The 27,194-nt window shown below is 35.8% G+C and overlaps 1 protein-coding gene across 2 annotated transcripts in view; it reads left to right on the forward strand.

Annotated features, from left to right (window-relative positions):
• The window catches only part of GPC6 (glypican 6), a 1,185,705-nt gene that overhangs the window by 572,748 nt on the left and 585,763 nt on the right, over nt 1–27,194 (forward strand). For both annotated transcript variants that reach the window (XM_037743890.1, XM_017543582.2), the window contains exon 3: nt 22,434–22,825. In XM_037743890.1, the coding sequence (XP_037599818.1) occupies nt 22,434–22,825 (392 nt within the window). The remainder of the gene's footprint in view (nt 1–22,433; nt 22,826–27,194) is intronic.

Below are 27,194 nucleotides of genomic sequence, written 5' to 3' on the forward strand. Positions count from 1 at the left end.
AGTAGAGACAGGGTTTCACCATGTTGACCAGGATGGTCTCGATCTCTTGACCTCGTGATCCACCCGCCTCGGCCTCCCAAAGTGCTGGGATTACAGGCTTGAGCCACCGCGCCCGGCCTCCAAGTGTTTCTATATGACACTCCAAGTGTTTCTATATGACAGTGGCATGTGGTAGACTAAGGTAGGGTAGTAGGTAGTAGTAGAATTACTTGCAATAAATCAATTCACAGATAATCAAATGTCTTACAAGAGGTTATAGAGTTGAACATACTAGAAACCCAAGACTATTTCCCTTCGAATTCAGTGCTGTGCTCTCTTCAGTAATCTGTGCCCATGACAAAGAAGTTTCTGGGACATTGGTCACTCCCCTAAAGGCAACAGTTTAAGGCGTTCTAATTTTGTTTTAAATTATGAGTCTGGCTTAATGAAGAGCAGATGGGTGACTTAGACAACATGGTAGTTATGGAATTAAATAGGCCACTTAGACTTTACTTTCCTGAGTCACTCCAGTGTCTGTATAATACAAAGGGGCCCAATAATTTCTTAATTATAAAACCTCAGTTCTAAATGTTAACAATTTATTCAGCAAAGACTAGATTCATTAAGGTTCATGAGATAGTAATTACTGTATACCCATATAGCTCTATCTATAGGTTGTAAAAACAACTTTAAAAATTAGAACAGTTTCATCCTATTCTGAATATCACACAAAGTACATTTCTTGTAAAGATCACACATGTTGTTCTTTATTAAAGACTACAAGTGCTAATATAACAGGGATACACAAAGGAAAAGGGGAAAAATGTCATGTAAATTGTTAAGAATCAGTCTCATCTTTAAGCTAAGTAGATAATAACTCCTCTCTCTGTGTAAGATTTCAGCAAAGGTCTTTTATCCTCAATATTTCTCTTCCAAATAACCTGTTGGATAAGTAAATTCCCTTTAATGTGAGCTGAAATATTTCATTCAATTCTTAAAATTTTAGTTCCTGTCAAAAAATACAAATCCCAGCCACTGTGACAGACTTTGAACTTTATAGTCTTAATGAAGGGCATGTAATTAAATAGAGAGCTCCTATGGAATGCAAGTTTATTCCAGAAAGTATGAGGGAGGATGACTTCACTCTACAGGTAAGTATTAAGTACATACTGTGTTTCACACACTCTTTTTGGGGAGCTTGAGCTAGATCAGAAAAAAACCAACTAACCAAAGATCAGACTCCAGCTTCTTGTTTAGGGAGCGTGTGTGGAGATAACCAGTAAACAGCAAGATAGTTTTAGGGAGCTGTGAGGAGAAGCAAGGAGATGTTAGGAAACACAGCTGTAAGGCAGGTGAGAGATGGTGGTGGCTTCCTCAGAAGGGGTGTCTGTGGACTTACTGAAGCGTGGTTGAATTCTGTACATGTTTTAAAAGCATCAACACAGGATTTATCAATGCATACAACAGGCGCTGTGAGAGCAAGAGAATAGGAGGGAAAATGAAGACAAGAGAAAGTAGAAATCTATTTATTTTAAAAAGAACAACAGATTGTATTGATTTACTTTAGGTCCTGCAACTCTTTGAAAAACTATCAGTCTTGTAACTACCTGGCAGATACAGCTCTCCCTTCTTTCCACTCCTCATATCTAAATAAACTGAATTCTCAGCCAGGTCAGATGGCTACCTTCCTTGTCCTGCAAATAAAGGATAGAGTTCCCAGGATCCGTGACCATATACATTTTCATTCTAGTATTGTGAATCAGGAAGAGAAGTTTACAACATGTGATTAGTGGGTTAATTTTCTTCACTTCAATTAAGACTTTCTTTAAATTCAATTCACATAGTGAAAGGCTCTTGTTTCAAATATTAGGATATTAAGGGGCATGATGTGAAATGTGGATGTCTGGCTCTTGCCAACTCTAAGGTATAATTTAAAATATAGTGTTGTTGATGTCTCTCATTCATAAGCAAGACACCCTTCCTCCCTAAATGAGGTACCTTTGGCAGCCACTTCTTGTCCGCCATCAAGGTTTCTCTGGTTGTTTCTGGCTGAATCTGGAACATTTGCACATATGTGCCCAGTACCACTTCTCTATTTCTGCCCTGCTCTGTAGCCTTTATTGCCATTTACTAGTCCTGTGCAGGAGGCAACTGCCGGCTACCACCACAGTCCACTGACTCTGTGGGTATGATGCTTGGCTGCCTGGATTCTGTTTCCTGGTGTTTCGAGTACTCTATACTTTCTATGCAGTAACTGAAGTGGTATTCCCCTGGTCATTACTGCACTGGGGCCCCACTGTGTGTGTTTAGTTGGGATCTTTAACTTAGAAGCCCACTTTTGTACCTGGACCCAGAGAAGTTTCAAGTAAATAAGAACTGCTCAACTTTAATTTATATCCCTTGCTCTTCCTTGGCCTCACATCTCTTCTACAGGGAAAGACTCGGCATAGATGCTACGCTGGCCTGAGTTTCTTGCTTTTTTCAGACACCCATCCACAAAACTTTGTTCCTAAAGAAAGCTCTCCCAGCTCCTCCTTCCCCATGCCTATTGTCTCAGGCTGGTGGCCCACCAGTGTTTTAATCAGACACAATCTGACTCTGAATCCCTGTTTAGGCTCAGCTGACACTCACAGGACATGTCTAATTTTGTCTTAAGAAAGAAAAAAAACTTTTTTATAGACAAAGCTTCAGACGATTTGGAAAGCATTCAGGAGTCAATAGCTACATTGAGTCCATTTCACTATATTGTCATCTGGCCACCTTTCTATCACTTTTCTAAATGAAATAGAGCATCCGCAGTGTTGTGTTGTAGGTCGTCTTAGATTTCTACACAAAACCAAATGGAATAATAGAGGTTCGAGCATGTGATGACGTGAAATAGACTTGAAATGGTTTCAGTCCTGGCTTTAAGGTTGCTTTTGCCAGAATGTGACTATTGTTTGTTTTTTAGGAGGCCCATTGACCATATGGCTGGCTTTGAAATTCAGATGAAAGGGATGACATTTTCTTGTGGGAGAACTAAACTAGTTGATAAATTGTTATTGTGTTACCTTTCAAGGTATGGCCTGAAATTAAACCACAAAAAGAGGGCATTAAAGAAATGTGATAGATCTGATTCACCACTTAAAAGTAAAGAAATTCAAAATCAATGCCCAAAGTCCAAAGCCAAGTGTGCAATATTAAGTATTGTGGAATATTTTGCCCTTGGGGAAAACTTTAGCTGATGCCTGGATCTGCAAAATATCATAGGAGGATATATAACAAAAGCCACAGTTTGCTTCAAGTTTTTATTCATCTTATATAGATACATGTATATTTTCTAACATATTTTTGATAAGAAGGGTTTATAATCAGTTTGCTTAATGTTGATTTATCTTCACATATCTGAACCTGGCTGCATGATCATAGTCAAACCATTTCAGAAGAAATGCTTCCTCTTTCCATGAGAAGTGACTTATGTATTTGACTTTGAAGTCAGCAACTGTGTAGCACTTAATGCCAAATCAAATGCAACATCAAATTACTTTGTATTAATTTAAGTGAATCTGCAGATTTACAGTGATAGATTCAGGAAACTGGGGAAAGGACAGTCACCCCAGATGATTGTACAAAAGGAAAATGAAGTAAATATCTGGCAATTAATTACTTAAGAGGTTAAGGTCTGTTCTTGAGAAGAGTCAGGAGCAATTTATTCCACAATCAATTTGCAAGCACCCGGAGTGTAACAAAGTGGCAGGGAACATGGACTACTCAAAACCAAGCCATGCCCAACAAAACTAATTTCCCTCTTTGACAGAGCGATTGATCTTACAGACTGAAAGATCTGCTGTTTACAGCCCGGTTTGATCTTTGCATCATTGTCAGTGCTATTTCACATGGAATGGTCATTGACAAACTTGCAAAAAATGGGTTGGGTAGAGTCATAATAAAGTATCTATTGAACTGGTTAAGAAAATATTCTTAGATTTGGTCAGTAAATATGTAAGGACATGGTTTTGGTTACTTAGACATTCCCCACAAGCTTCACTGTGGATCTTTTTTGTTTTTCTAACAAATGTTTTCATGAGAGAATGCAAAGCATAGTCATGGGGATTTGAGGCAGAGTCAGCATTGTGAGAGCCTCTTTGCCAGAATTTCTGAAAAAAGATTGAGAATGCAAAGTGATTTGAACAAATTAAAATTATGATATAAATTAATTGGGAAGGAATTGCTGGGTGATTAATGCCAAAAAATATGTGTAAGGAAACAAAAAGAAACCCATTAAATTTCACACATGCCAAATGTGAAAATAAAGCTGCTCTGTGCACATCAGTATCACCTACTTTCCCTGCCTTTCATATTGCATCTCTACCCTGCACACTTCCTGTTGTAAGAGAAAGATATCAGGCATAACTGAGCTGACCTTGGCAGCAACATATATCAGCCATGTCATTTGATTACCAAGAAGGGAAAGCCATTTTATACATTCAGTGAAGTGGTGTTACATTTAGGTCTCAGTCACTGAAAGACCACAGAGAGGGCTATCTGGGCTGGGTGTGGTGGATCCCTGTAATCCCAGCACTGTGGGAGGCCAAAGTGGGCAGATCATGAGGTCAGGGGGTCGAGACTAGCCTGACCAACATGGTGAAACCCTGTCTCTACTAAAAATACAAAAATTCACCAGGTGTGGTGGCAGGCACCTGTAATCCCAGCTACTCAGGAGGCTGAGGCAGGAAAATTGCTTGAATTCGGGAGGTGGAGGTTACAGTAAGCCAAGATCATGCCACTGCACTCACCTGGGTGACAGAGTGACACACTGTAAAAAAAAAAAAAAAAAGGGAGATCTGATAATTACACAGATTGATCAACTCCAAAGAGAGCGAAGGAGGATATACAGTTTTTACAGTAATATGTTTAATTTCCATTAAAGTTTTCTAATCAAGGATATGACATAACTAACACATTCATCTACTTTTGTTACTAAGTGCAATTTTTTTAGCTTCTCTTAATAAAAATACTTCAGAAGACCCCATTTGACTGATATGCTGAGAAAAGTAATGTTCACCTTTTAGACGACCAGATAGATTCTAAACGGATAACAATGACCAAGGGTGTTTGTTATTAGCAAGTGTTTTATTCTTGAGAAACTATTAACTGGTAAATATATAGTGCTTACTATGTGCTGTGCCACATACCCTCCTAATTACTTCATGTATTTCATGTCATTTTCACAATACTCTATCAGGAAGGGACTATTACTATTTGTATTTTAGAGATGACAAAACAGGTCACGAGTACTGGTGTATGCCTCTCTCTCAAAGTTTGATAAAACCAAAAGAATCAGGATTGTCAGTAATTATAAATAATGTATCATTCCACTTACATTGTGATATGTAAATATTCCTGTTCAGAGACTGTATTTGGGCATCCATCTCTCCTCTTCTACAGGACTGCTTTAGATATTTAACACCACTGTGAGCTGATATTTCCCCTGCACAGGGAAAGTAGTATATAGTTTGGCAGTTCCTGTATGTCAGTAAAAGATAATCATTTTACCCTCTTAAAATCTATAGTACCAGATAAATGAAAAAAATTGAAGGATTGTTCTACAAGTTTTAAAAGTAAACATCTTTAAATGAATTTAATGTTTTCTAATTTTTCATAACTTCTGTGGATAATGTAACCTCATATTTATTTGTAATGACAATTTGCTTTAGATGTTTTTCCAGCTGCGATATTGAAATGAAATAGCAAAGAGCCCTGCTAAATATTTCATCTTAAAGATAGAGTTGATTAGAATTGTTTTATTTTAAAAGCCTTATTTAACTAGTAAAAAATAGTAGGGATAATTAATTGTGATTAAGAATATCTTGAGGGAAATGGGAAGACTATGATATTTAAAATAAATAAAGTATTGGTAACCACCAAGTTTTCTTTTAATGAAGGTTTATTTAGATTACAAAGAGCTTTTTACAATTTAGATATGTGTCATATATAAATTTAATTTTCTCACTTTATAATATAGTTTATTAAGTATATATCTTCCTTTAAAAAAATGAACATAACATTTATACTACCTTATAAAAGAGCCTTAATCATTTAAGGAACAAAATTAATCATAAAGATGATGATTATATATATATATATATATATATATATATATGCTATCAATATCATGTACATGGGATATAATTATTAATGTTCTTCAGATTTAATGTTTCATCTTTTATAATAGTTTTGCCAGTGGTACCTTATAGGTGACTAACACATTCTAGGCGTATCCTTAACATGAAACTGATTTGGTTTTTCTTTTCCATTTTCCTATTAGGACATATCTGCAGGCTTGTATGTAGCAGAATTTAAAACAACAAGAAGTTAGTGGACAGGAGAAATACATGGAATATTTTGTTGAGGATTACTCACTGCTGTTTGAGGAACCGCTTTTATTCCTGGTCCTTCACTTCATATTTATACAGTGCTTATTCTAGATTTATACCATTAAAAAATATTATTTGACACATTTCTAGAAAAATGTTGAGCAGTTATCCACAAAGTATTTTGAAAAGCACACGTTTGGCTGGGCATGGTGGCTCATGCCTTTTATCCCAGCACTTTGTGCAGCCTAGGCAGGCGGATCACCTGAGGTCGGGAGTTTGAGACCAGCCTGAGAAACATGGAGAAATGCCCTCTCTACTAAAAATACAAAATTAGCCAGGCATGGTGGTGCAGGCCTGTAATCCCAGCTACTTGGGAAGCTGAGGCAGGAGAATTACTTGAACCCAGGAGGCGGAGGTTGCGGTAAGCCGCGATAGCGCCATTGCACTCTAGCCTGGGCAACAAGAGCGGAACTCCGTCTCAAAAAAAAGTGTTTTAGTTATTGATTTTTATTTTCATTAGACATTTATTTGAAATTAAATCTCTAATATTTTGAAATTTATATTTAAGGATCGCATTACCAGTAGTTATACTAAATCACTCGTATTTTCAACATGGTCAGTCTTGATTTATCTTTTCAGTACATTAGGTATGATTTAAGCAAAACTAAAATTATTGTCCAATAGAGTTTTTTTCACATGAACTAAAATAGTGTCATTTCCAACTTTTTCCTGTTTCTACTTTGGAACTGTAGGCTTTGGGGGCTTTGGGGACCCACTTAATTTGACATCTTTGGCACACTGAACCAGAACCTGGCTTGGGAAGATACAAAAACTACTTTGGCAAATGATCTGTCAAGTGACCCACGAACAAAAGCGAGATTGGGTTGCCCTTTGAAATAAACCTATTTGAATTTTATTATCTCCACGGCACCTTGTGTCTCTAATCTTGTGAAAGGTTAGTATTCTATCCATCAGAGCGAGATTAGAGTGCTGGTTGATGTCTGCTCTTGATGATAACTGAATGCAGCAGTTGGCGCTGGAAGAGGGAGATTCATTACCATCAGCAGTTCAAAAACAGAGGGGAGAGGTGGGCAAGGAGGGAGTCACATTTACAATATAAGCTACCTATTCCCAGGTCAAGGTATTTAAAACAGAACAAAACCAAGCCAAAAAAACAAAAGACTGCTGTTTGGGCAAAGCTTTGCTGAGATTTTTAGATAAGTTCCCCCCAAAGCAGAGCCATCTTCAAGCTATATTTTGCAGAAATTACCATTTATAAGTATTTAGATCCCTTTTCGCAAACCATGCTGATTGCCGATGTGTGATTTTTATGACACACATCAGAGGAAAAAAATAAAAATGATATTATACCACTATATAATGTATGGCTAATAACATTAAACAAATATAAAACATCCACTAAAGTGTGAAATAGTGAGCCTGTGGCATGAATAATCTTTTTTCAAAATTATTGAATTTTGAGCTGAATTTCCTTTTGGGGGCGCATTTATGAATGATCCATATAATTCAGAGATTGAAATATGAACAATTTGAAATTGGTAAAATAAGTACTGGGTATACATCCAAAGGATTACAAATCGTTCTTCCATAAGGACACGTGCACACGAATGTTCATTGCAGCACTGTTTACAATAGCAAAGACCTGGAACCAACCCAAATGCCCATCGACGATAGACTGGATAGGGAAAATGTGGCACATATACACCATGGAATATTATGCAGCCATCAAAAATGATGAGTTTGGGTCCTTTGTAGGTACATGGATGAACCTGGAAACCATCATTCTCAGCAAACTGACAGAAGAGCAGAAGATCAAACACCGCATGTTCTCACTCATAGGCGGGTGTTGAACAATGAGAACACATGGACACAGGGAGGGGAGCACTACACACTGGGGTCAGTTGGGGGGAAATAGGGGAGGGACAGTGGAGGGTGGGGAGCTGGGGAGAGATAGCAAGGGGAGAAATGCCAGATGTAGGTGATGGGGATGAAGGCAGCAAATCACACTGCCACGTGTGTACCTATGCAACAATTTTGCATGTTCTTCAAATGTACCTCAAAACCTAAAATGCAATAAAATAAATGGGAAAAAAAATATGTAACTCTATCAAAGTAAGCACGTTCCTTATCTAGAATTTAATATCATTTTAACATGATGGAAAAACAATATGCATACATTCAATACTGTACAATTTCAAATAGGCAGCCACCAATTGATATGTTATCAAATGATTAAAGATGATCATTTTTGTTTCTTGCATTCAAAATGACAATGTCATGCAAGTAAAATAGCCTTCCAAGAACAGGAAATTAATGATTTTGACATTTTTTCTTTGAGAAGAAGCCTGTGAATAACTGACAAAATAAATTTAATCAATGTTAAGCAAATTAGATTGACATTAAATTTATTCATTTTCATTTAGGTCTTACACAATAATACTTTCTCTTATGTAACGACATCAGGGTATCTATTGTTCGTTTATTCATCAAAAGTATATTCATTATCTTTGAATTAAGACATCTAGAATGCCACATGAGCCTGATGTTATTTTCCTGTTGATAAATATAAAGACAAAAATGATTTATAGGACATGGCTTGGGGAGCTGAGCCATCTCTAAGTCCTGACATCAGTAAGCACAAGTGTATGGTAAGGGCCAAAGGTGGTTAAAAGGTGTCTTAACTTTCTTTACTTTGGTTATTGTTTTCAAATTGTTCGTAAAAACATTCATAGAAATACACAGTTAATCATCTTATTCATCAAATCCCCACCAAAAGCTCTGTAGAGAAAATGAGTAACGACTTTCAATTCATAGAGTCATTTAAAGCTAAGATTGATTTTTTTTCTTTAGTGTGGTCTGACATCTATAATAATGAACAATGAAATTTTATTGGCTCCAGATTACATGAATTTGGAAAATCCTCTCTCTGTCAAGAAATAGATAGAAATTATCTATATTTTAAAAAGCATTCACATATTACCTAACCAGTTACCAATCATACTGGTTAGGTAATATAAAATACTATTATTTTATAGCCAGTAGGCTATGCTTTAAAGACTACTACTTATTTCTTTGGCTTATTAAATCTTTTTTACTTATCAGCATGAATTCACTATATGTAGAGTGAAGAGACCCAAATTCTATTCCATGCTACACTGTCGTTACATTCTGTGATTTTGAGTAAATTACTCAATTACCTTATGCCCTATTTATGCCTTTTTTTTTGGGGGGGGCAGCGTGATTTTTGGATTCTCCCTTGTAGATTTATTAGACAAAGTACTTCCTATATTTTTAGATCCTTTAAGTTAAAATAATATTTGTTGATTTTTTTCAGCTATGAAAATACTTTATAGCCATTACTTAAATTTCCCATGTCTCTGTTTCCCCAAATGTTTATTTTGGAAAATTAAACAATATGCAGAAAAAAAACCCACAAATAAACTATAATCTTGAACCTATTGTAAATCATCATTATATATTTTCTTTTGACTTTTCTTAATAGGCATATTTATAAATTATTTACAAAACTTGAATTGTATTGGATGTATACTTTTATGTCTTTTATTTCTGTCTTAGCATTCTATTATGACATTATGTCTTAAATTAAAGGTGGATTTCATGTGAACCTGGTGAAGCTTATGTTTCAGGGACCTTCCCATTAATAGACCCTTTTGAAGGCTCTGAACCTAATTATGCCCACTCATAATTGTGTATAATATTTGTTAAAGGAAGTCCTGTCAATTGCATCAGCATCAATCCTCATAGAATCTGGGTCTACCACTGTAGCCATTAAACCTGCAGGAAGGCTGCCTGGATTTGGAATCCCCACTCCATCACCTTGGAAGTTACTTAAATTTTCTGTGCCTCTGTTTCTCTAAATATAAGATGTTGATGATAATAAAAACTACCTCATAGGATTGTTGACAAGATGAAATCAGTTCACATAAGAATCCCTTGGAATAGTAGCTGACGCATAGTGTTTGATGTTCGCTTTTAAATAGTCTTTAAAAAGAATTATAAACATAATTTAATATTTTGCAGTGTAGATTTATTCTTCTTGTGAGATTCTCAAATCATTTCTCATTTAAGCTGATACAAATAATAATGGGATGGATATATTTGTACACAAATCTTTGACCTTTATAATTGAACTCTTTCCCTTTATTAGTGTTATTTTCTACTGAAGCATCCTTGATGTCACTATTTCTTTAAAAATTACTTTGGCAATAATTATCAAAGAGGTTAAAACTTATATTTTAAAAAATATAAGCAGTTTAGACTGGGTGCAGTGGCTCACGCCGGTACTCTTAGCACTCTGAGAGTCCGAGGTAGGCAAATGACTTGAGCTCAGGAATTCCAGATCAGCCTGGGCAACATGGTAAAACCCCATCTCTGCAAAAAATACAAAAATTAGCCCAGTGTGGTGACATGTGCTTGTGGTCCCGGCTACCCAGGAGGCTAAGGTGAGAGGATCCCGTGAGCCTCTGGAGAGGGAGGTTTCACAGAGCCAAGATGGTGCCACTGTACTTCAGCCTGGGTGACAGAGTGAGACCCTGTCTCAAAATATATGTGTGTGTGTGTGTGTGTGTGTGTGTGTGTGTGTGTATATATATATATATGATACCTATAATATCTACTATAGTTATAACTTATTATACCTATAATATAAATGTTTATATATAAAATATAAATATAAATTATATATATATATATTATATAAAATTTACATGTTTATATATCATGTATTCATATATATAATAATTATATATATACACACACACAGTTTAAAATAACTCAGAAATGAAAGTGGGATATAGTAGAATATACAAAAATATTACTTTTCAATTTATTTTTATAAACTCTCATAATGCTCTACTTACATTTGCTTTTATTTAGTCGACCGTGGAACAAGGTAAATTTTTTATTCTGTGATTTTTCATGTTTTCTGTATTGCCAGTTTTTGATGGACCAGAAAATATACCTAAAAATTTAGCTTTAAATTAGGATGTAATATTTTTACAAAAATTTTTAAATTCAATTGTGCTTTTACAATTCAGTATTTGTCAATACATTTAGTTTTTGTTGTCCACGTTACCTGCTTAAATGCACCCTAGGTGGGTGATGACGGACATTCCTTTTCCCCTGGTCATTAATTAGCTGGGGGATTATCAAACCCTGGTCTTTACTCTTCCCATGCCATACCTGTCCTTCACTCATCATGGGACAAGCCTGTTGTCCTGTGATTGATGTAGGCAGAGGGAGACTTAAGAGTGCTAGGTGCTGGCAAAGAGAAAAGAGATGGAGGAGAAAGGAAAAAATACCAGCACACTCTCATCTTCAGAAGCACTGCTCTAATCCTCACATACTCTTGATATTCTTTAGTCAATGAAATTCTCTCGAGTTCTCAAGATGAGAATACTGGCTGTCTTCAGGAGGTAAAGAGAAGGGAAAGGAAATGAAGGAGAGGATAGAATTGGGGTTTTTCGTGGTGTATAACATGGCTTCATCCCCATTTCTCCTTCCACTGCCCATGTAACCAGCATCATACATCAGCTAAAATCAATTAGAACAAAGAGCAGTGGTGATTCTCAATGTCAGCTGCACATTGGGATCACCTGGGGAGCTTTAAGATACACTGGTAACTGGATCCCACTTCCAGAGAAAATGAATGCAAACTGGGCTTCAAGATTTTTAAAAATTATTTTAATGGGCAGCCTAGGTTGAAAACCACTGAATTGTGTGAAGAAGGAAGGAAAAAGTAAACTCCGTTTGGCTGTTCCTCTTTAGTCTCCTTAAAGCCTGCATAATCTCTTGTTCCAGCAGCCCCAGCACCTTATCACTGGATCTTACCTACATGCTACCTTTGAGTCCACATCCCAGAGTTGATCCTTGGTGGTTTGTTGTTGGAGAACTTTTTCCATCTTCTGGTCCAACAAATGTTTAGGTGAAGAAGGAAGGGGAGCTGAGGAAAGAACTGCGTTTTTGAACAGAATAATATATATTATTAATACTACCATCATGATTTGGAAAGCAAATTGTGTCTTTCAGAGAAAAGAAAAAAAAAAGCTGGAAAAGATTTTAAGTTACCTTTAATACAGTTCTATACTTTAGGTGCATAAAGGGTTAATCAGGCATCCCACACTGTGGTTAATGTCATTTATGAAAGAAAAATGGAAGCAGATTTGTGTGCCAGGCCCAGAGGCCATTGTCTTTAGGCCAGTGTTAGGAAACTGCAATGATGAAAGTGAACTGCAAAAGCATCTCAGCTTTTAATTTTATATTCAGAGCTTAGGGTGAGATAGAAATGCAGTCCACAGGCTCAAAACAGTTGTTTGCTTTTAGCAGCAACCATCAGCACATTTCAAACTTAATTCATTTTCTAGGAATTAATAGTTTATCTATACCACCGTGAGAACATAAATGGCCTAATCAGTCCTTCTTACTTTAAAAGATATCTTTGGGAGAAATAACCTACCAAGAAATAAAACATTTATCAATCTAATGTGTAAAGGATCGCTAAGTACAGAAAAAGTTTAACCTTGTGAAATGTGGTTTCAAGTCAACATCTCTACAAACTGCTTTATTGCTTCAAATCTCCCTGTATCAACCAATCACATAGCATTGCTTTCTGGGAAACTTTCATTTCTATGACTGAATTACACGCTTGATTCTGAAAAATCTGTTATTTAGTCTCTTCAGCTGACTTTAATGGTACTAAATTGAAGTACTTTGGTGCAAGGTATTGATTATTTTTAATGAACTTTCATGGTTGTAAACTGATGACTTTTCATTAAAAATTTCTTCATGGAAAAGTTTATTAGATTAGTCACATTGGAAAAACATAAAATGGTGACGTACAATTGACCTGAATAATGCATTAAGATGCATTATTATATCCTTGATTTACTTGACCTATTGGATAGAAGTACTTCCCTAGAACTCTTGTTTCTATTACATATAATTTAATGTAAATTTAATTTTCAATGTTCAAGAGTTTCTAATATACACTGAGAGTAATATAACACAGAATAATCCTTGGATTAAATATTGTGAAAATTTTTTGAATTATGTATTATAGCATTTTTAACAGCCAAATATTTATGATTTTCTGAAAATAGTACTCCTTGTTTTGTGATGAACATTGTATTTTGTTGCAGGGCCTTTGATAGTTTTTGTAAGATGTTAAAAGATAATTTAAATTTTTATTCTTATTAATTGTCATGAAGGGAAAGTTATAAAAAGGAAATTGTAATAACAATAGTTTTTCTTAACCCAGTATCAAAGTAGGGTGTTTTTTAAATTCTTCTTTTTCATTTCTATACTATTTTAAATGTCAGAGTTACTGTGAAATTTTTTTCCTTATGAAAGTCACCTGGGAGTCATTAGACTACAGCCTTAGAAAAATTCTGGAGTGCCTTCGCTTTAAAATCACTAAAGTCACCTGAATCCTCGAAATCATTTACATGATTTAAGGAGTTACTTTTAGATTTTAGCTCCTGTGCAAAGGAATATAAAGAGATGAATGCACTGTGGAGTTTTCAGGGCACATTTTAACATATAAAAATAATAGAAGAAAAGGAACTTTTATTCTACTGTTCATAAGAGACTTAACAGACTAACAAACTGTCTTCCTGACTACAAGAATTCAACAGCATGATATGTTTTGTTGAATTAATTTATCTTGGAATGTTTTACTTAATATTTTGACCTGCCATGCCAGGACTGGCAAAATTTTTCTGTGAAGGGCTAGATATTAAATACTTTCGTCATTTTGTACCACATAAAGTCTCTGTAATATGTCATCTTTTGTTGTTGGTTTTCTTCTTTGTTTTTATTTAAACATATAAAAATGTGAAAACCCATTCTTAGCTCATAGCACTTATACTAGGTCTCTGAATAGAAGCAACCCCTTCTTGCAACTGTTATGGTATTTCCTAAAGTATGTTCTCTGAAACACTTGTTTTCAAGCTGTTTAATAACGTTATAGGGATGAGGGTCCTGAAGAGGAAATAGCCTAGAAAATACTCATATAGATGTAGGCAGATTCTCCACTAGGGACATTCAGTACTAGAGGCATTGTCCTGAGTGCCGAACCTCTACAGGGGCCTGGGATGCACAGTTCAGGCTCACAGTCGCTTCCTGGCAGGTCAAATGTACCTAGAGAAGCACAGATTTAGGAGGTTAGGATTTTTAAGTCTTGCAATTATAATCATTTGTAACCACAGTACTCAACTGTAAATAACATCCTTTATTAGAACTCCATTTTGGAAGTAGAAAGGCATATCTTTTCTGTATTATTTTTGGACAATCACATATCACAATAGATGTACTATGTGATCAGCTATTTTTCCCCTTCCTCAGTTTCTCTAATTTGTCTTTCCATTAAGATTGTTGAACAAAGTCAGGGCCCCATTCCTGTGAATCTCCTTGGTTGAAACAAATAACATTGATATCTCTTATTTTAAGGACACTCTTATTTCCTTAAATGATAACTATCATAGAGAATTTTAACAAAATGTAGGACTTATGACTGAATTACTTAAGTATATTACCAAATATGAAAATATGATTTATATCGTTTATTGGCCTTTTGGCTAAGATCAAGTGTAGAAAATATGATTTATATATAACTTGTCAGGGACATGTGAATGTATTCACCTATATGTATAATTGTTATATGTATATAAATATATACATATTATATATTATGATCATATATACAAATTATATATTATCAATTATGACCATATTACATAATAATTTCATAGTAATATGTATATACATATTGTTATGTATATACATATATACATAATAAAACGTTTGACCATGATGTGGCACCATTTTGGTCAAACGTTTTAACCATCCTTTTGTATGCCAGTCACTGTTCTATACACTGTAGCTATAACTACAGGTTCTGTCTTTGATTTTCTTCTAGTGGAAACCACCCCTTTGAGGAAAATATAACAATCCCAGAGATTTGAGCATGCGCTCCAGCCTCAGTTATCTGCATTAATTAATTAGTATTAATGGGACAATACTCATACATGAAATTTATTTTATAAGTAATTTAGGTATGACTTTAGAATGCATTTTGCAATTTATATTTAAATATGAAGGTATCTGCTGTCCTAGGAGCTCATAATGCTTTCCATTAATTATTCATATCATGGTCTGAAAATTTGACTTAGGATAAACTACAAAGCCATCCTGCTGTCTTGTTCTTCCTTAGAACTCTTTCTTGTCTATAATAGTTCTGGAGTTTTGGGTTGCATTCTGGTTCTGTTGGTCTAGGGCAACTCACTTAACAATTTGAGCCTCAGCTTTTTCATCTGCAAATGAGATAAATGAATAACTGATTGTCATGCAAGTATGTGAAGCTGTGATAAGACGTCTGATGCCCGTTAGAAATCAGGCAACATCTTAGGTACTGTCTCCAGTTTTCCTTGAAATTAGCACCATTCACTGTTTCAAATCCACTTTTTGTCTCCAGTTAAAGTTTGGAATCTTTACTTTTCTCCTAAAATATAACAAGGACAAATGGAAATAATGAAGATGTTCTATTGCCGTATTTAGTTTGTGTGAATGAAAGGGAGGGACATTTACTTGAGGGTCAAAAATTGGGTTCTAATAATCTCTCAAACAGGAAGGATGTGGATTCCTACTATGAGATCACTTTGAAATTATATAGGCTTCTATTAATTCCTAGGAGGAATTGGTTGGGTAAAAAATAATACTTATAATAAGCTTAATTAATAAAAACATACACATACACATATTCAGAGCAAAAGAAAGTGTGAATTATGAGATGCAGAAGTGGCAAATCACAAAGGAATTATTGCTTAGAGCAGCATTGTCTTTTAATAATCATAGATTTTTCTTTCTCCCTTTTGGAATAAACAGTAATTTAAAAAATAACTATATAATTCCATCCTCAAAATATAAAAAATACATTCCAAGAATCTGCTTTGAACACAAAAAATGCAAGTGATGGTTAAGAAAAAAATAGTGAGACAATATAATATCTATTGGAAACAGCTCTTTTCCTTTTTCTCTTATATAACTGCTTTTTAAAATAAACATATGAATGAGGAAATAAAGGATACCATAGTCTTGTTTATTAAAAACAACAACACAGCAAAGCTTCCACGTGAGTGTATTCAATAAAGCAGATTATTTATGGAGTAGAAGAAGGCTTTATGTGTGATACTGCAATGTGTGAGACTCAAAAGTGGTTTGGGAGTTAACTCAAATGTAGCATGCTGGGCATTGCTTAAATGTAGTATGCGAGTAAATGTGAGTGCAGTCAGCTTGGTGAGGTAATGCACTATGAAGTCATGTCTCAGCAGGGACAGAACAGCAGAAGCAGAGATTAAGCCAGGCAAAGAATGGCTCAGGACAGGCAGAGTTTGGAGAGAAAGTCAAGCTCTGGCAGAGCGGTATTGAAAGCCAACATTTTCTTTTTTAAAGAAAAAAAAAGATACAATATTTTATGCATAGGGAACTTGGAGCCTAGGGGGATATATATAAATATTTATATGTGTAGAAATGTATAAGAATTTGCAAGATGGCAAGAGGGCAAATCCGTTATGTCCTATTCTAAGATGTGGTTTGTAGGATCTTTTTTTCTCTGAGGTGGGCCCACAAAATCATCACTACCAAGGAGAAGTCCAGAACCAATGGAGTCAGGATGTATTTCACTGGATGCTCATGATCATTCATCGATCTATTCATTCATTCACTATTCACCACTTTTTAAGGCACTATCATGTGAGAGGCACCATACATGGAATGGCAGTATTGAATACTGAGAATCTTACTGTGAATACAACCTGTATTTCAGTTCCTTCCATTTAAAACACAGCACCTCAAATTTGTATTATGAATAAAGCATGGGGTCAATGAGATGAGGTCTAGAAATACTCTGGCCTTTTCTCTGAATGTTTTTAATGTTCTATTTGTAGACCTCTGGAATCTATCAGTAAAAGGGTGGCTCTCAGCAGGTGGGAGTAAGGAAGGGAGTGACATGGGTCATTATCAAAATGACAAGAAGGGTCTTGTCCCCAAGAAGGCATTTGATAATGTTTGATGACATTTTGATTGTGACTACTGAGGGAAGGATGTACCGTTGGCATCTAAAAGGTAGAGGCCAGGCATGCTACTTAATATTTTATAATATACAGCACAGTGCTTCCCAAACCCCTGCCCAAAGAAAGAATTATACAGCTCAAAATGTGCACAGTGCTGAGGTTGACGCCTGAGATAGACTAGGGTCATCTACTGCTGAATAGTACAGATAGACTTGGGTCACCTATTGCTGAATAGCACGCAAGCTCCAGCTTTCAAAGGATGCCACCTCATGTGGCAAGGACAGATGCCCTGAGCAATGTCCATCTTTACTTCTACTTATTTTTAAGGTCCCAGCCCCTGGGAAGTGTGAAGAGATAGGCCATTTAGGGACCATGTTCTCCCTCCCTCATGATCTAACATAGAAGAGGATAAATGGCACTGTGGGTTTCCCTTCATGCATGTTCCTCTTTAACGCAGCATTTTCCTGTAGATTATATCAGGCTCTTACATAAGCAAGATGGCTTTTGAAAGGAGAAATGATCTCAAAAGATACACCTGAAAGCTGGCATATGTATGTGGAATGAGAAAGAATATTCCTCATTTCACCTTGAAAAAGGCAGGAGGGGAGTCAAGCTGGTAAGTTTATTGCGTATCTGTAGATCACAACCCTTATAGGATATCAGCTTTCATCTTTTTTTTTTTTTTTTTTTTTTTTTTTTTTTTTNAGATGAATCTTGCTCTTTCCCCCAGGCTGGAGTGCAGAGTGGGATCTCAGCTCACTGCAACCTCTGCCTTTGGGTTCAAGTGATTCTCCTGCCTCAGCCTCCTGAGTAGCTGGGACTACAGGTGCTTGCCACCACACCCAGCTAATTTTTGTATTTTTAGTAGACACGGAGTTTTGCCATGTTGGCCAGGCTGGTCTTAAACTCCTGACCTCAGGTGATCTGCTCACCTACCAAAGTGCTGGGATTACAGGTGTGAGCCACTGCGTCAGGCTGGATGTCAGCTTTCAGAACTATTTCATCCTCCCTGTCAGCACCTCCTGTGGATCATTTCTTAGCCACAGCTTGGCGGGGCTAATTCCCAAACTGTTTTAGCATGCTGTTGTTGAGGGAAAGCAGAAACTAAGAGATTAGCAGAGAACAACACAAATATACACATTTGCATACACGTGTGTATTTCTGGGTTTAAGAGCATACCTGTGTCCCACAGCCGGACAAGTGGTATAATCTCAACTGACTAATGACTAAAGCTTTTCACTCCCTGGGTTCCAGAAAAATATAGATTCACACCACCCATGCCGAAACATTCATTTGAAACACATTTTTAATATGAAATGTCTCTGAGAGCATGAAAAAAGAATAGGAAAAAAGGATGTTATACAGTGCTTAATCCAATCCTGTACCTTAATCCAGTACAGAACATGTTTATCTACGAAGTGTTAACAAGACATTTCTGGGTTGAATGGGGAAAGCTTTTGCTATGTGATGTAGACTGAATTCCTAGAGAGCCTCTTGTCTGCCTTTCCCTCCTGCTGTGCTTCCCCTTATCCTTGTGTGCCATCTTACCTTTCAGTCCATTTATTTGAAGGCTTCATTTGGAGCCTTTCTCAGATATCCTTAGGGTACCTCTTGGCTCCTTGGAGTTAGTTTCTGCCCCTTAAGAGGTCTCTCCAAGTGATCAGGCAGCATCACACAGACTTGCCTTTTGCTTTTGCAACAGCAGTGGTTTTTATCTATAAGACTCTTCTCCCACTTGAGACAATCTGCCCTGCAGCAAACAGATGTTTGCATTGAGATCACCCCACTAGATGAATAAAATCGTTCCAGAGGCTAATGCTGGCTAGGAAGGGTTTTTTTTTTTTTTTTTTTTTTTTCTTGTGCACCTATGAAGCGTAACTGAGCCCTAAGCAACCACCTTTGATGTATATTTTGTGATTGGAGAAGAAGAAAGAAATCAAATAGCATTTCTTTCTGCCAAACTGTTTTTTGTACATAAAAATTTTTGCTGACTGAAGACTTTATCCAATGTGAGCTTTGCTCTCTTCGATTAAAAACAGTTCAGTTGAGATTGCTTTTTCTTATATTGTCCTTGAATTTTGTTCTCTCTGATGTTGGCTGCACATGATACTTCATCAGCAAAATGGATCACATAACATCTTCTAAATCTCCATCGTGTTTGGTTTGCTGAGAAACAATTTTCAGCCAAGCATAAAGTACTTTTTTCAAAGAGTCTAACTTCAAAAGGTGGAAGTCTACAGTCAGGGTAAAAATGAAATGAGTACCCTTATTTTTAGAGGACATTAGCTTTGCCTCAGTACCTTGGATCTCCATTTTTCATAAGACCTTAGATCAATGTACCTTAAGGTAGCAACATCTGTCATAATTGGCTGATACTTTAGCGTCTTTCAATACCAAATATTAACTTTGACTATGAGATCAGTAAACCATATAATGATTTTGAACAAGAAATAATAATAACTTGACTTTGAGGATCAGTGAAGCTAATAGGAAATTTTTGAGACAATGGCAAACTCTTAGACAACAGTGTAAGTTTGGAATCTAAGGAAATGTTTCTAGAGCCATATTCATTGGAATGTGATAATTTGGTTTCTATACTCAATCACAAATACTAATTTAAGCTTAAGAAAAACAAACCACAAGACACAGTGAGTGGGCAGTCTGGTTTGAACCATTCACTCTCAAAGTGAGCATAGCTCAATATTCAGAGTCCTCGTATCAGGAGAAGGAAAAAAAAAGCCTAAAGAGGTGTTACCCTCAGTAGAAGAAAAAATGAAATTTTTATTCCTAAGACAAACATTTATTTCACAAGACTTTGGAGAGCAATGAGTATCAGAGAATTTTTTTTCTCTCTTTCTCTCTTTTTATAAGCACTTTGCAAATCCAGACCACACTATTGATTACTGACTATTCATTGCTGAAGGCAGTACTCTGTATTCAATAAATTAAGCTTTAATTCCTGAGTCCAACAAAATAATTGACCTCAAAAAGAAGATAAATGAATAAGCTGTTCAGAGCACATGATTAGAATCCACTTTCCAGTCTCATTATATTAGTATTTTTCAATTCAGTGATTTTCCCATTCTTCTTATCTTCTTTCACAATCTGTTACGCCTTCCACCCTGTTTCTGTATCAGAGGCCAAGCTAGTTTCATTCTTGGTTTCAAGATTGGAAGGTTTAACTTATGATCCTTTAATACTTTTATATTAGTAATTTAATATAGTTTTCAGTTTAGGATAAACTAGATGACTAGTATTTTTGAAGAAAGTGTGAAATGCTCTTGATTTCATAAAATCATAAGTAACATCAGCATACAGCATATAATATTTTGATAAATTTATGCTTTACAATGTTGAAAATTTTGCCCTATCTGCTTCACAGTCATTTTCTTTACTGAATCCTTAAGGATTCAGAGATTTAATAATATTTAACTTGATTTTACATTTAGTAAAAATAAAAATAAAAAACATTTGGTGACGTGGACAAAATTACACAGTATTTATAATCCCACAGTTTTTGCTGCCACTGTAGCAACAGAATATCTTTTTTTTTTTTTAATTATTTCATAGAAAGGAGGTAAACAAGGGAAAAGTACTTTCATTGCTGCCTTGGTCTGATTTGAAAACAAATATAAAATAGTTTTCATTATTATAGACACAATTTAATTATCAAGACAATGGTTTGATTGTATATTACCTGGAACTGAAGTGACTAAGCCAAGCACTTCTTCAGCCAACTTCTAAGAATGCACAAGTAGCTTTCATGGAAGCAATGGAGAGGTGTCCATCACTACTTCCTTTCCATATCTTAGGAAAGAATCCCCAGAGCCTCAGAAAGGAGAAGAGTCCTCTTTAAAACTTCCTATTTGGAGTTTTTGAAGAATGCAGGACTTGATTTGTCCCTGCATTTCTGAGAAGGGGCGTAGATTCAGGGAATAAAAGGGGACTATGAAGAGGTAAAGCAGAATCATTTTGCTCTTGGGAACTTAGATTGATAACCTCAGCAGTATTATCTTTCCTTAGCTTTTTTCCCCACCCCATTTTACAATCTCTGAATGAGATAAAACTTGAGTTTGCTCTACTCAAGCAAAGTTTTGCACAACGTCAAGTGACCTACACACACAAAGTGTGTCTTGAGGGAGCCTAGCACAAGGGCCAATGAGGCTAATGGTACCCAATGGCTTTCATTTCTGTCTTATTTTTTTGCATCCTATAAGTGATCCCAGTAACATTCAAGCACTGTCGCAAAGTGGAAGATTTCAATTATTGGTGTGCACTTTTTCATTTAGAGCCTCATAACTGGAAAGTCAAATTGTCAGTATTTTATTCAAGTTATATAACATGATGGTTTATATTAATAATGACAATCCAAGACACTTTATGACTTTCTGACTCATTATGGCCACCTGAATTATGTTCATTATAGCTTTATTATGAAGCAAATTTAATTGCATTATGAATATCTGAACACTGCTAATTGCTATATATAGAAACTAGAAAGAATCTAAAATATTACATTAATTTGAACATCTCGTTTATGGACTCTTCCAAATAAAAGCAACTTAATGGAATTTAGTGTTAGGACAAATTTGTAAATAAACTGAAGTAAATGTGTTTATCATTATGTAAATGACAATACTCTGCATATTATATTTGCAACATATTTTGATTTGAGTTTGTATCAAACCATAGGATTATTTAAAATTTAGCAAGAAATGATAAAAGAATTGACCATTGTGGAGGAGGATTATATGATAGACTCCTAATGTTAATGGGAATCATGGGGTATTCTGTTTTGAGTTGTATGAAATTATAGATGTAAGTCAAATTCCATTTAAAATATGTTTTTTATCTGTTCATTAATACCTTAATCACAGGATATGTTTTTCTGTGAAAATGTCAATTACAAGTAGTTGTGTTTAAGGTAAATAGGTATCTTAGGCTTTCTAGATTTCATTAATTTATTACTTCTTTCTTGTTTTATCTGCAGAATTTTTCCGAGAGCTCCTGGAGAATGCAGAAAAGTCACTAAATGATATGTTTGTACGGACCTATGGCATGTTGTACATGCAGAACTCAGAGGTCTTCCAGGACCTCTTCACAGAGCTGAAAAGGTACTATACTGGGGGTAATGTGAATCTGGAGGAAATGCTCAATGACTTTTGGGCTCGGCTCCTGGAACGAATGTTTCAGCTGATAAACCCTCAGTATCACTTCAGTGAAGACTACCTGGAATGTGTGAGCAAATACACAGACCAGCTCAAGCCATTTGGAGACGTGCCCCGGAAACTGAAGATTCAGATTACCCGCTCCTTCATTGCTGCCCGGACCTTCGTGCAGGGGCTGACTGTGGGCAGAGAAGTGGCAAACCGAGTTTCCAAGGTAATTGAAAATGTGCTGGCTTTCTAATTGGTTTTCCTCATTTACTCTGTTTTTAAAACCAGTGTTTATAAAAAAAATCAAGGTAAAAAATTCTTCATTGGTGATCCTTGCTCTTAGATAAATCTGCTAAATACCAGAGCATACTTCTGGCTTTCTTTTCCTTGCTTTGTGTGAGAGAAGACAAGATTTCAAGCCGTTCTATGTGGTTTGAAAATTAACGTCAATATTTATCAGCAGTATAGCAGAAAAGCTTTTAGTAGCAGGGACCCTGCAACTATGACCATTTAGTATTTCTGATCAGGGTTTTAAGGATGATAAATACTCATGAGACAGCCCATTCAGAGGTTATAATCCTCTAGGGAGTCAGGATGACACTCTTCATGGACCTGCGAGTGAAGACAAGTTATTGTTCAGGGCATCAGCACCTGGCATTTCTTCTTTTCCATCACATGTCAATGTGGCCAAATTTCTTCCTGGTAAAAGAAGAGCCCTTTGCTGACACCTGCATTACTGGATTAGGGAGGACTAATGAATACAAAGTATAGATTCTCATAGAGAATTCCTTTTGTTACTCCTTATTCTTGTGATTTCATACCATGCATTGCCTGGGGCTTATGAATAAGACAAATCACGTGTCTGCTTTTGGACCTTTCCTTGAGGATAACATCTCTAGACCTTGGATATAAGGGATAATTCTACACTGCACTATTTAAACATTGAATATTCCTATGTAGAGGATGTCTGCTTTTGTTTAAGTTCTTCTTTGATATTTATGGCACTTGTGAGATCAGTCCTACGAATAAAATGAAAGATAATTACTTAAAGTTAAAAATAATACATAACAGGAATCTAGTATTACGTCACCCAAAAAAAGTACATTTGTACAAAGATTATTCCCAAACCCTACTTTTCTATTGCAGGGCTGTGCCAAAGAGCCCCAGTATTTGTCATAGCTATTGGTCCTGTCCTGCAATGCTTCCTTTTTTTGCCACTTTGATCTCCTCAGTATTTACATTCTAGCATAAAGATTGTGTGTACTCTTAAAAATGTTTCTCTATTGCACTGTCTGCAAAATCCATAACAGCCCATTTAAAAGTATTAATTTCCTAAACTTTTATTTGAGCATACGGAAAGATTATTCGCAGGAAGGAACTGAAGGAAATAATTATGAGGGGTTATTTAACAATATAAAGGGCATATAATTCTAATGTTTAAAATAATATTTTACATTGAATCTCAACAATGTTTTAGATGCCAAAGAAACTAAAGGCCCAAAAATGAATTTATAAGGAATTAGCCAGGTAGAATAGCAAGAGGAAATATGATCACCTGAAGACTGTCAGTAAAATAGGAATAAGTATGGAAAATAAATATGTGTTCATATGTTCTTAAGCAGATACATTTTGTTGTAAAATAAGTGTTAATTAATAAGTTAAACTAAATAATAGGTAAGTCACAGAGGTTGTAAGCTGAAGCTTTTGATTTTGTAGAAGGATAAAACATGTAGCCAGCCCTTGAGAAATATGGGGAAAGAAATTCAAAGTATGAATGAATATATTCCTGATTATGTATATTTATTCTACTTGAGTGTTAATAATGTTTAGATGTGTGCATTATAATCTGGCAAGTTTCCAGTGAGATAAAAGAACATTTTCTAGCAAACTGTCTACAAAGCCATGAGGGAGGCTGCTGCTTGCTCTCCTTCCTGTTTTTCAGCCATTGGCATTCACAACTGCCCAGAGATGGAGTCTCCCCTTGGTCACTCCCTGATGGTCTCAACTGAGCTCTTTGTTGACCAAAGTCTAACATGCTCCTCCTTCTGATGAAGGATGACCTTATAAGCCAACCATCAGTAGTGTATCATCTTTTGCTCTAGAAATGGTGAGAGTTATATTCTGCAACACTGTATTTTCTCTTCCACTGATCCCTTCAAAACCAACATTCATTTGTAGAACACTTGTGCTGTGGGCGTGGAATATAGTTTGTAGGTCATTTAACCATGGAAAGTTAACTGTTCCTTGCAGATATTGGCTTGTCTGACCTGAGCTTCATCATCATCCCTAATCAGCTAAAATCATAAGCCCCATCCTCACATCTGGGCACTGCCTTTTGGAGATGGGTAGAGAGTTAGGAAGAGAGAGAGAGACATAATAGATTGATCATTAGATAGATAGGTAGATAGATATGGTATATGGATATATAGCTTTGGTTTGAAAGAAGCTGAGTAATATTTTTGCAAATAATTTATGTCTCAATAATTTAAGGATTTTACCAATGAACTTCTTCACCTAATGATTACAAGATGGTCTGTAACCGACTAAACTAGCAATTTGTGGTCTATGGGTGCTATGATGATTTTCAGCATCTAAAGTATTTTTGTAATAAGAATAAAATATCACAAAGACTAAATATGTTAAGAAGAGAAGCCGGAATTGTGTTTGAGGTTTAAGCCCTTCATAAATCTGAAGACTCTTTATGGTCTATTAATTGAGTGATTTAGAGTTGGAGAAATTATGACAGAAGAGTTAGAAAACTCAAAGCAAAATTCCCACGTGGAGATCAACAGACTAGTTTATCTCCTGCATCCTGATTTGGGTGATTTTTTTCCCCCTTTCAGTTTCTCTCCACGCTTACGGTGATTTCATAATCATGAAAGACATCATTAATAGCTTCTAATTAATTGTTTTGACTGAAAAACTTACCTCTTTGGCAGAACACAGCAGTTTGACACAAATGTTTTGACATAATGTTCAGAACATTATAGGGAATTTTCTTGCCAGAAAAATGGAGGTCTAAATTGTAAGCATCAACAGAATTATTTTTAAAACTTCTGCTTGCCATCTTATAGATATAAACACTGTTTTTTTTTCTAGCCTTCAGATGGGACAAGTTTATTTTAAGGAACTATAATTCAAGGTCTGACTCTTAGAAGCACTATGTGATTCTGTAGTGAATATCTGTGGTCAGTCAGCCAGGATTCATTTTCTGTGTGAATGACCACTTAGAGCACGTCAAGTATTGATGGAAGGTGGAGTATCAGGAACCTCCATGCTTTGCTGGGGGAAGTGTAAATTGATATGCTCACTTCAGATAAAAATCTGAAAATACCTGTATTGTTGAATCTGAACCTATTCTAAAACTCCAATTTTCATCTGGATAAACTGTTGCACATGCATACAATTAGGCATGTAGAAGAGTGTTTGTAGCAGCATCTTTTAAAATGTTTCTACATAGAAAGTAGAAACATCACCAATGGCCCATCTGCCTAAATGATGATCTCTTCACATCATGAAACTTTCCAGTGCCTAGAAAGTGCTCATTAACAAGTCACAGAAACCTCATTGTGAGAGTTAAACATCAAATCACCCAAAATACATACATTTGCATGAAGGTAAAAAATGTAAAACTAAGCAATACATTATTTAGGAATAAAAATATGTGTAATAAAACTGAAGAAATTTCAAAGAATGATTAAAAAATCAAATGCTGGTTACCTCTGGAGATGCAGTTGGGAGGCGCGATGAAGGAGGGATACACAGAGATTTCTAAAGTTATCAGTAACATACTGTTTCTTAAGCCAGGTGCTTTAGGTGTGTGTGTGTGTGTGTGTGTGTGTGTGTGCACGCACGCGCGTGCGCACACTTGTGCACATGCACATGCAAGGGCGTGTGTGTGCATGCATGCATACATAAATGTATTGTGTAAGCCTTTGTTGAATGAAATAAATTAGGATGTAGAAAGACTTTACCATCGTTCATCTCTGATTCTTTTTACCTGTGTAACTACAATTGAGTTTCTGAGCTACTGTTGGTTGTTTGTAGTACTTGCTGCTGTTTATGGACCTGCTAACAAGTCAGTTTCCACGTTTCATATTGTGCTAAGTGATGTCAGAAAGGCATGGAAGGCAGAGTTCTAAAATGAAGAAGGAAATAAATTTTGATAATGTGGTTGCCTTAACAAAATGCATCTAGATTATTTTTTAGCACTATCCCTTCATTAAAATACCACCCTCATCCCCTTATCTTCCACCACTAGTGAGTAGAAACATGGATACCAGCAGTCACTCTGAAGGCTTGTCAGACATTGTGAGGAAGAGAGAGGGCTTCATAAAGAGATATTAACAGATTGTCTGCTTAAACTGCTCTTCAGTTATTTATTATAAAGGTGAATGTGGAAAGGACTATAGTGTCGTCACTAGTCCATCATGATGCCATTTAAACTAAGAAGACATGACTTTTATATATTTTTCTTTAATAAAAGTGACTTCTGGCATGGTATTGTGTCTCATGCTTGTAATTCTAGCATTTTGGGAGGCTGAGGCAGGTAGTTAGCATGAGCTCACGATTTCAAGACACAGCCTGAGCAATGT

Source organism: Cebus imitator, unplaced genomic scaffold (genome assembly GCF_001604975.1).
Source record: "Cebus imitator isolate Cc_AM_T3 unplaced genomic scaffold, Cebus_imitator-1.0 Scaffold158, whole genome shotgun sequence".
Taxonomy (NCBI): domain Eukaryota; kingdom Metazoa; phylum Chordata; class Mammalia; order Primates; family Cebidae; genus Cebus; species Cebus imitator.